Source organism: Aspergillus puulaauensis, chromosome 3, assembly GCF_016861865.1.
Source record: "Aspergillus puulaauensis MK2 DNA, chromosome 3, nearly complete sequence".
Lineage (NCBI taxonomy): Eukaryota > Fungi > Ascomycota > Eurotiomycetes > Eurotiales > Aspergillaceae > Aspergillus > Aspergillus puulaauensis.
Genome location: NC_054859.1, coordinates 3,961,946 through 3,972,983, shown reverse-complemented (window position 1 = coordinate 3,972,983; position 11,038 = coordinate 3,961,946). Strand labels below are relative to the sequence as shown.

General features: G+C 49.2%; 2 protein-coding genes across 2 annotated transcripts; one reads left to right on the top strand and one right to left on the bottom strand.

The window, feature by feature from the left end:
- Window positions 1–1,002: 1,002 nt before the first annotated feature.
- On the top strand, window positions 1,003–4,760 carry APUU_31550A (uncharacterized protein; the record flags this gene model as incomplete). Its single annotated transcript, XM_041702767.1, has 8 exons — window positions 1,003–1,076; window positions 1,140–1,183; window positions 1,251–1,262; window positions 1,336–1,539; window positions 1,597–2,707; window positions 3,457–3,586; window positions 3,650–4,007; window positions 4,060–4,760. The coding sequence occupies 8 exons, from the start codon at window positions 1,003–1,005 to the stop codon at window positions 4,758–4,760; spliced, it is 2,634 nt and encodes an 877-aa protein (XP_041555519.1).
- Window positions 4,761–6,089: 1,329 nt separating this feature from the next.
- somA (putative cAMP-dependent protein kinase pathway protein (Som1)) lies at window positions 6,090–8,734 on the bottom strand (the record flags this gene model as incomplete). Its single annotated transcript, XM_041702766.1, has 7 exons — window positions 6,090–6,257; window positions 6,311–6,577; window positions 6,634–7,353; window positions 7,408–7,536; window positions 7,591–7,927; window positions 8,028–8,185; window positions 8,249–8,734. The coding sequence occupies 7 exons, from the start codon at window positions 8,732–8,734 to the stop codon at window positions 6,090–6,092; spliced, it is 2,265 nt and encodes a 754-aa protein (XP_041555518.1).
- Between the last annotated feature and the right edge of the window lie 2,304 nt (window positions 8,735–11,038).

Here is an 11,038-nt window from a genome sequence, read left to right as displayed (position 1 = left end):
ATGCCAATGTGAGCGGCTTCTGGTTGAAGCCTTTCATTGCTTCTTAATGTTTGTGTCTTTCAAGGTTCTCATGGATGATTCCCCCTTCGCCACGCAGAGTGATCCTTTCATTGTTTAGTACTGGCGCCTTTATTTGTGTTTGAGTCAAGATCGCGAGGTATGTATCTCTGTCACAACATACTGGTTTTCGGAGCATAGATCGATCCTTCAGCAAGGACTGGATTTTCTTCTTTGCTCCTCTGGGTCAAGGTCAACTGTCATAGAAAGGGTTCGTCTGCCACCTAGCCACAATATATCCTAGCTGATTACACCGGTTTTGTTGCATAGTAGCAGTAGTAGTAGTGCTAGTACGGACACAGGTGACGGGAATAGACGGGCCTATTATGGCAGGAGCTCCCATGACCCGGGAGCATTACTCCCACCTGCCTCCTTCCGCCAATTAGTAGCATGGCGCGCTCTGGAGTCATCGAGTTCCAGCTTTGTTGCAGCTCCAACTTGTCTCCCTCTGTGTTCTCTGAACCCATCCATCTCATCCATTCATGCGGATGCGGCCGCGGTGTTGTTACCGCTGATATTTTCTACTTTGATTCCAGCCCAAGCTTCAGATTCTTCGTTTCTAATCTTATTACGAACAAACGAGCAGCAGCGTTACGCAAGCGAGTCATCCATCATGCGGTACGAAAACTGGGATGTGCTTTTATTTCCAGCGAACTCCAAGGTGCCTATCCAGGAATTCAAGACGCAATGCTTTGTGACCCGTGATCGAGGCACGTAACATTTTCTACCTTCAGAGGTTTCCATTTTCCATACTAATGCCGAGTCCCTCGTCCAGAGTCCCCTTATCTACACAACCCTGCGTTCATTGGCCCGGCTACCTATTATCAACCTCACGGCAACTTGGGCCAGTTGCCAGTTCTCACTACTTTCGTCCCAAGCCTCCCTGCCAACAGCCCCTTTCGAGTGTCCATCCATAGCTGGGAGCAACCCCATGCTAGCCGCCTCATGGAAAGCCTCCTGCAGCCGGATGACACTTCGCTATTTGAAGTCAGGGTCTTTGTTGACGGTTTGTGCGTGGCGTAAGTTACCGCCGACACTGCCGCTATCGGTGCCATATCTAACATCTGATTGACGTCAACCAGGGGAAGCGTGATTTCCCAAAGAACGAACTGGCCGCATGTGATCGGTAAGTACTCTTGGTGTTCCGTAACGTCTGGTAAGATAAAGGCTAATGTTGATTATCTTTTGGTTAGAATTAAGCTCCCGTAGGCTATTCTTCCTCTATACTCCATGGCTTGGCTAGACATATTACTAACACGTGTTTGGTGAACTCTATAGACGTCGACAAAAACGGCAATCAAGACACTCTACGCTTTCCGCCGTTCCACCAGGAAATTTTGGAGCAAAGGCACTGGGATGCAGGAGACCTCCATGGCAGAGTCAGAGTAGTGATTGCAGAAGGGTTTGCGCGCCCACATCGCAGTCCTCCTTTTGAAAGAGTTAAAGAAATCATGGCGTTTGCGTTCCAGCACGCTCCTCTGAGTGAGTTTTACCCGAGACATTGACCAGAATTGGAGTATGCCGGCTCACCTTGACTAGACGTCCTAGAGTACTCTAGTATTGCCTGGCCGAATACTTCAATGTGGAGCAAAGAACCACGACTTTTCAAGTACAATGCAGGAAGCGGGGTGAGTGACCTCAAGGAAGCAGACGATGTACACGCCCATTCACCTTCTCGACATGAAGCCCGGCCTCCGGTAACTACTACCGGACAAATTGGTAACCCACCGGCGCTGAACCTCTGGAGAAATAGGAACTACCAGGGCCCTGTGCCACAATGGCAGGGTAACTACAGGGAACCTCGATGGGCTCCTCCGGAGACAGCCTTCGCCGACCCATTTGTCGATCCATACATGCTTGACCCAGCTGCACGTCACCGGGGCGCGAGACAATCTTGGGAGGACGTATCAATGCCGGACTATATCTCAAGTTCCAACAGTAGTCGAGCGATCTCAAGCATGACGGGTATTAGCTACGAGCATAGCAAACATCCTAGCCTTGTTGCCCCTATGGACGAAGACGCGTATAGCCAGCTAATCCAGGCCCTCAGCCCGCCTAGACCGCTCTCTTTCAGTACTCACGCTCAATCGAACCCCTCCACTACTGCTGCTCTACCTATGGGAAGTAAGCTTTCGGCTGCGGCAGAAGCACGGTCTCAATCCTACAGCAAAAGTGGGGGCCGCCGCGGCTCCACCAGTATCCTAAAAGACATCTCGTACCCAGGCACTCGAGATGTATCCGAATCAAGTGTCAAATCAAATACCGCTCCATCCGACCCCGCTGCAGCCACCAAGCTTCATCCCAGCCCTAGTGGTCCTGTTAAGAGTAGAAAGGAAGGGCTATCTCAGGAAAACAAGGAAAATGAAGCGGAAACTACTCATAAAGAGAGTGGTAAATTACACCAAACCCCTTCAAAACTCAACGTTCAGACCAGTGGCAGTATGGAAACTCCCACTGAGGGCAAAAGAAGACGCTCGGTCGGCTCTGGTCGCGAAGACTGTTTAAACATTGGCAGGAAGGAGCCAACACTCGTCTCACCCACCCATGATCTCCCCACGGTAGAAGGCGACCATCATCAGAACGAGTTCGATGGTTTCCTGAGTTCGAGACCTACGCTCATGAGTGCCACAGCTGAGATTGGTGAGATAGAGTGAATCCCGGCGTATCTTATCTTTATGATCGTTGATTTGGCCATTATAACAATGTCGCCTTCCATTTCGCTTGTTTCATACTAGACTCCGCAGGCGGCAAGGCCGTTAAACCTGTGTGGATGTTACTTGAGGTGGTAGCTTTGCATTGTTGCACTATTCTTTCTATTGAGACATACAACTAATCATTAGTTACTCGTCCTGCTTGATGACTCTAAAAATTGCGGGCATTTGCAAGTTCTTGCCTAGTTTAGAAAGCAGCAACAACAACCCATGCGCGCCTACCTTTTGAATGTTGAAACTCGCACACCTCTCTTCGCTATCCCATTTCTCGCTTGACTTCCTTACTTCTCATTCATCACTCTCCCACTAATCTGCCCAAAACCAACTCCTCTGCCTACCCTCTTCATCAAAACCGCAGTTTGTCCATAATGAAGAGCAAAGAACCAGCAGAACAGCCAACATTTGGTATAGCCTCCTGTCCGTCCTCGTCTTATTACAACCCAGAGTCGAACTCTACAAACTTTCTCACTTGGTCAAGTCAACCTTCACCCTATCAAGCCCTGACCCCTTGGATTAGTTACGGCAGCCCTTCCTATATGTACTCCACGTCAAGTACGTTTGTGCCTACTACTTTTTATCCTTCCTACCAGTCCCTCTACAGAGATTCGCCATACTCAAATACCGCGTCAAATACGGATGCACCCACTCTGACAGGCCGATTCAACGAAAATCTAAATCTTTCTCCTAGCCCCAACTACGACACTATGTCAAGGGTTGAAATGCATGCCAAACTGGAGGATCAGGAACAAGAAATCAACAACCCGCAAGATACCCATTTAGATGCTGTTTCCACGGAAGTAGGCGAGTTTAGAGATCAGGTATGGCGACACTTAGACGGTTTACCATACCTCATTTAACATTCATGTGACTGACTTTGGTAGTCTCGGACAGCATCCATCTATCGGGCGGCATTAGTAACACTTGATTCAATAGATATGGAGTCAATCAGCGACTCGAAAATTCTATATTATTTTGGGGTGTTAGCGACCAAGGCACTTCTACTCCCTAGGTTCCACTTTACAAGCAGCCGGAAGTCCAGGTACTGGGACGTAAAAATGACGATTTATGGCATGACATTAGTTCGCTCACATGTCTATACGTCTCGAAGAGTTGCAAAAGTTTCCATCTGTAGGGAAGCTTTGAAGAAGCTAAAGAATGAATTCCCAAACTGGATCGTACCCGAACGACCTAAGGATTCGATTTCACCTCTTGGCTGGAACTGGGTAGAAACGCTTTATGGTAAGAAAACGACATTTTTAAGGCACCTGTCACTGCTAACAAGGAATGCCAGAATACTGCGTGCATCAAAGTCTTCCCGAGCCGAAATACACGAAATATGTTCATCACAAAGGGTACCGCCACGAGGTAGAAGTGGATGGCGGTACATACTTTGGTTCTCTCAAGTACTACTCTCAGGAGTTGCAGTCAAAACAGGGCGCAGCACATGTAGCCCTCTATGATGTGCTTGTGAGAGATGACGGGGATGAAGTCGAAACGGGGGGGCTTCCAATCTTGAGTAAATCCAACGAAGCTCTACTGGCTGTTATTCCTCGAGACCCGCGCCAGACATCCACTGGATGGGTTGGATCTAGCGGAGTTCCGAGCTTGGAACAGTTCAATGAGTCTCCGTTGGTTGTGGCTCCTCGAAATCCCTATAGCCCGTCCACTGAACCACGTGCGTCATCAAAGAGGAATTTTGAGGACCACGAAGAGTCGAGAAGAGTGAAAAGACGTGGCGGTAGAAGCAAGCCGCCGATTAATTTTTCTCGGGCTTGCAAACCAACTCCAGGAAACGCCAACTTACAGCCGCTTGAAAACTGTAGGTTGGCGGCGGTTGAGGCTACTGTTGTCGAAGAACAACGGCGCTGGAAGGTTACACCTTCAGAGATATCACGTAAACTTCGAGACATTGGGACCTGGGTCGCAAAACTAGAAAGTAACGTGAATCTCATTCTTCCTTCCACTTACACCAGATCTCGAACCCCAGGCTAACGTACCTATTGCATGTCTCCTTCCTCTACGGAAGGGGCCATGTGGTTGAATGTATCAAGGGATTTGTGATCTGCTCGCGTTGGAGCGTCCTGAAATTCGTATCGAAAGAACCGATGGACGGCTTATCGAAGCTGACGGAGAATATATTGCCGCCGCATACTTTAAAGCTGACCCATTCCTAGCCAGAGCAGGGGCAATTGGCCAAACCCAAAGTTTTAGCACCACTCGGAATGCGGTGCATGAAGCGTGTGCTTGGAAGGTCTGTGATTATTTGATTGACATGGTCAAGGAAGACATGATGCTGGAACAGAAGGCGGCCAAAGAGCGTGAGGCAATCAACATGTGGGGTGAAACGGCTGCGAGGTAATCGAGGGCCGGAGGTGGCCAGTGTACTTGACAATAAATTGTGATGTTTGATGTCTTTCAGCTTCTCAAGGGATGGATTAGGGCCAACTACGCCACACCCCAAATCTAGCTGAATATAACTAGGTTCAATTCCCAACCGTATCTCTCTTCTTTCCACTGAGGCCACTCTTGTAAGAAATTTGGTTATTCCAAACTCGTTGACGGACTGGCCTTCGTAGTTTGTCCCTAAAAAACGGGCGAACAGGATTAGACGAATCTACGCAGAAAGCGAGGAATAAGATAAGGGGAAAGCGGAATATGAAGAGCAAAACATGGAATTTGATTTTTGCCTGATTCATTGAACCATTCCTAACGGGCCCAAAGCCAGTGGGAGCCCGTAGCCAAGGTATTGACGCAAGCCCAAGTACAAGGTAACGCCACGAAAACCAAGAAAACGAAAAATGTAGGACAGAGGCAAAAAAAAAAAAAAAAAAAAAAAAGGAATAAAGGATTCTAACCAGGTAATCTCAGATAGGTATTCTGAAAGAGCAGAACTGACGCTATGGGAATATCAAACGTCGACGGTCCTTTGGAGCTTCAATATTAACCAAACAAGGGTAAAATCGATAGTAGTAATATAGTAATGAAAGAAGAAATGAAAAAGGTAGAGAACTGGAAAAGGCTCAAACAGGAACAGTTTGGCCAGACCAAAGGCGCAAGCGCAAACCATTTCAAACCAGAAGTAACATTACTCCTCAGAAAGCAAGCAAGGGAAGGATATGCAAGAACAATATTTCACCAACGCCAGTCTCACGGGCACATATCCATATCCAAGATCATGTCGGTACAAAAAATCAGGGCGAAAAAACTAAAAGAAAATGGAAAGAAAGCAATGACGGTTGATAGCCAACCAGACACAAGGTCGAGAGAAAATGTACAAAACATGGGTATATGGGAGTTGGGATTAAAAACCACTGAGTTCGTTCAGAGACCATTCTCGGCGCCAGTCTCTACACCGTCGGGATAGGTTATACTTGGGTCAAATCCAAATCCTGCTGTATCGGTATCGGTGTTGAGAAATGTATCGAAGTCGAAATTCTCGAGGATGTCTGGGTTCTCCAGGGCGCTGAAATCAAGACTGAAAGTAGCGGGCTGGGTGCAAGATTAGTATGGCAGTTTGTGAAAGTCCGACATTAGGAACTTACATCAGGCATGGTAAGATCACCGAAGGTCTGCTGAGTCTGATCAGGCGGCGGAGGCTGCACCAAGGTCTGTTGGGCGGGAGCGGAGGTCGGCTGCTGTGGAGCGCCTGTGGTGGCATTTGCACCTGATTTGTTAAATGATTGATGGTGTTGGGGTGTAATCGGTGTCGCGGGTGTAGGGGTCGCGGGTTGCTCCGCCTCCGAGGACGGGGTAGCTGCGGTGTTTGCTGCTGCCGCTGCCGCTGCTGCGGCACCCTTCTTGGTTGGTCGCTACGAATAATCAGCAATGACAGGCAAAGTTTAGTTAATGAAAACTTTAAACAAACCTTTCTGGCTTCCTTGGGTTCTTTCTTCTTCGGAGCAGCCTTAGTACCCTGTTGTGGCGTTGGAGGGGCAGCAGCTCCGGTCTGTGGAGATGGGGGAGGTTGACGGCCGGCGTTGGCAGCCGGAGGCGCCTGAGGCGGCGGCATCGAGCCAACACTTTGAGGTGTTCCAGTCGTCGGGGGTTGTTGGATGATAGGAGACTGCTGCGGTACCATGGGTTGACCACCTTGCTGAGGTTGCCAGCCCCCATTTGGCATCCGGTTGGGCCCGCCAGCCGGGATCGCTTGGCCCATTTGAGGACCACTGAACGCCGGGTTGGAATTAGGCGGCCGCATGCCATTGGGGCCTTGCATACCGTCCTGCATGTTCTTCATGAAGAACTGAGGTGCCATTTCCGGAGGCATTTGGCCAGTGAAGTTCATCGATCCGGGGGATCCACGGCCCTGCATCATCGCATCGGGAGCGTTCGGGGAACCAGGTAGACCGGACTGCGCAATCTTGGGGGTGTTGCGCTTCATTTGATCGTTGGGGTTTGGCGACGCCCCCGTCCTACTGCCCTGGGGAGAAGTGCCCGGTGGCATTTGGCCCGGTGGTTGTTGGCCCTGCTGCCCAGGTAGTGGCTGGCCGTCGGGGCCACGGGTCATGCTGTCCTGCTCTTGACGAGCCATCATGAGTCGGCGTTTATTCTGCTGCTCGAGGAGCATGAGTTGCATTTGATAGTCCTGGAGAGCATGGTTACCATGCTGACCACCAGGAGTTTGGACCCCAGCCCTAACCTGCGCCATTTGGCCATTCGTGCCATAGAAGTCGCTATTCATCGGATACATACCCTGGCCATCTGGCATGGGTACCAGATCGCCTTGATTCGGCATCACGCCGGGGTTCATTAAACCATTAGGCATGCCCTGGTTATTCATTGCTGAGCGAGAGTGATGTAGAGCCAAGTTTTGAGCATATACCTGGATTGATTTTGGCTGTGCAGCCGGACCCGATTGCTGAAAAGCACCAAATTGATTCGGGTTCATTGGACGTGGCGTAAGCCCATTCTGCATCAATAATGCTGGGTTCGGTTGACCTGGCATGGCCTGTCCCTGACCTCTTCCATTGGGTGCCAGTTGCTGCCCATTCATGGGCCCACCTTCGAGGCGGGGTCGCTTCGACGGAGACGGTGCGTTTTCGGCGGAGGACGGAGACTGCGGTCGATGGCCGTTCATATCAATGTCAGAATGCTCGCGTTGCATCTGCATCATCTGCATCTGCTGATTCTTTTGAAGTTGCGCGAACTGCTGCTGCGAACTGTAGAATGGATCAGCATCCGATTGCCCAGCACTGGTAGGGCTGGGAATGATAAATGTTTCAAAATATAGAAAGGAAAGAGGCGAGGGGCAGTGCGTACAAGCCACCAGTATTGTTCTGTAGAGCGGTTTTTTGTAAATTTGCTGGAATCATCCCGTTTCCACGCATGTTGTTGAGCCGCCCCATCTGACCTGGCATCATTTGTTGCTGGTTTCGAAACATTTGATTTTGCTGCTGTTCTCTAATGCGCATCAAATTCTGCAACGCGGATGTTATTAGACACTTGTAGAGGGAAGTTGAAGTGAAGTATGAAGCTCATACCTGAGTATGTTGGAGATATTGTCTCACATCGGCACTGTTTCCCTTCTTCCTTTGAGACCAGAAGAACTCCCAGAACAGGCTGAACCAGTCCAATAGGAAGGACTGCTGGCCTTCACTAGAAAGATTGGGCCGAGGCAAGTCATCAGGGATCTTCAGCTTGTCGCCGTCTTTACCGTCTGTCATCAACGCGTCACCATCAACGCCGTTCACATCATTCTCCCGGCGTTGACCCGGACTCGTCTTGATAGGGGGTTCGGTATTGAGTTTAATCGACTCGTCTTTCACAAGTGCTCTTGCGCAGTCGTGGTAACCACGTTTCAAAAAGTAGTCGTAGATATACGTGTTAAGGTTGTTGACCATCACCTCAGGGAGATTATTCATATTGCCATCATTACGGGGTGCCATCGAACCATTATTGATCATTGGGACACCACCAACCGGACCACCGACGCCGGGGTTCATCGCACCAACATTCATTTGGTTCATTATGGCGCTCCGACGACACAATAACCTTCACCTAATCGGTTTGTCCTCGGCGGAAGCGACGAGTTAAAAGGATTCCACACACATCCACGGATTTGGGAGTGAGAGAGCTAAAGAAAGACGAATTGGATGTCGCGGTAGGAATAGGAGAGCGCGAGGATAGGTGGTTATTATTAAGGGGTGAAGAATATGCAGCGTCCGGCGGCGGCGAGAATATAGGCGTTTGCACGCTCAGGAGCAAGTGCAGATAAAACCGAAAATAGTATCTGCGGCTCGCAATTTCTCCCCGGGCACAATAAAGAGTATTCGTGAATCGGTCTGACGGTAGCCGTGAGAAGAGGTTTTGGAGTATAGAAATATGCGGCTATAACATTTGTTAAAGGCCTCGACCGGGGAGATCAAAGGCGCGAACCAGCTGGGTTGCACCAAGCGATTAGCGACACGAAAGGCGAACGAAATGAAATCGGCGTCTAGTGTGCAAGGAAAACGGGGAAGGCGCGAGAATAATGAGCCAACAGTATACGAAAGGGTAGGTAATTCAGTAAAAGAAAATGCCGATGATCAGACCGCTCCTATAGAAGACGGGGGGGACAAGTGATGGAGAACTCTGGCGGAGATCAGGCCAGAGAGAGAAGAGGGGGCGGTGGGTGGAGGAGTGAAGTACAGTAGAAGGCGACCGTCAAGATCAAGTGTAGAGGTGGACCTCAAAAAGACAACGAAAAGAAAAGATGCTATGGGAAACACGGATGGAAAGGCTGTAGGAAGAGGAAGAGGAGCAGAAGGATAAAATGGGGCGTGGATATCAGGCGCGGTGCCTGGAGAAGAGAAGAGGTGGTGGTCAAGTTCTCAGACCGACTTGGACTTGGGGACTTGGGCGCCGCTTGATTCCCTCTTTCTTTCTGCTGGGCGGAAATCGCTTGTTCGGCGCGGATTAACCTGTTCGGAACAAGCGGGAGGGCTGGGAGATGCCGCCGCCAAGCGTATATCTGAGCATGCGGCCCAGAGGCGGCGAAAATGATACAATCACAGCGCGAAAAAAAGAGAGAAGGGCAAAGAGGATGGAAAGAAAACGATGAAGATCAATGACAAGAGTAAGAAATTAGCATACTAACAGTAAGCGCCAAACCTGCAAATAGAATACAAGTATCGGCGTGGAATTGCAAAGCGTAGATGTCGGACTCGGAGGTTGGGAGAAAAAGTGATCAAGGCGGACTCTGGACTGTCGCCGCAGAACTGTTTCAGCGACGGAGGACTCCGTATCCAATTTCCCTCAACCAAACAGATGTAAGACCCAAATCCAATACGTACGCGAGAAGGAAATGGCGAATATTCTGGGAGTGCGCAATTTTTCAGCGAGATGGAAGAAAAGGATGGAACAATCGGTCGCGAGTCGATGGACTGATCAAGAGTCGATGCATTTGTTACACTCAGGGTCTCTTGCAGTGCGTAATTACCAGCACAATAGATGGATTTCCTGTCCATCTTCGGTATGGCTTATCACGTGGCTCACCTCCTGACACATGAACTCATCTTCAGCATTAACAGTTAACTTACATTACATTAGTCACAACCCAAAACTTCTCTTTTCTAGTTATTTATTGTGCATGGAGTCATGTACTTGAAAGCTCATATTTTTTCTAAGTAGCTGTCAACTCGATGATGATCGATCCCGATGAATCAATGGCTCTGTATCCCTCGGCCGTATACCCCGGAGTTGGCACCGATGGGGCTGATGATTGATCACTAAGCGCCAAGCGGTCCAATATTAACTAGTTAACTAAGTTAGGTTATTATTAACTTGAGAGGGCGATCATCGAGGAGCTGCAGGCTGCATAGGTCCATATAAGGTCGGTCTCCTGTCACCAGTATCCATGTCTGTACAACTGGTCAGTCGTCTAAATAGTAGAAACAGCGTCGTTGTTTTCAGAAACCGCCCTTGTTAGTTTAATTTGCAAATCGCGCGTCGTCTAAAACTAGCATGATACGTGGGTCAAATCTATAGATCAGAACCTAAAAAAAAAATATATATATATATCTCCTACCATAACCCACATGTCGACAGATATGTGGTTGCACTAGTCGGAGGCAATCGGCCGCGGGCTGTCTGGGACAATTTGCATCAACCCGAGGATTCCTGGGGTTGAGACTCATATTTTGGAGGATTGGTACCAATCCGAGGGCCTTCACTCACCACAAGATATATGAAGTGCGTGAATTGGTTCTGAATTGGTTATTATGATGAGAGTGGGGTTGAGATATGTTGAAGCATCACTACGTTTCGGAGTAACCGTAAAATCCGGCTCTACC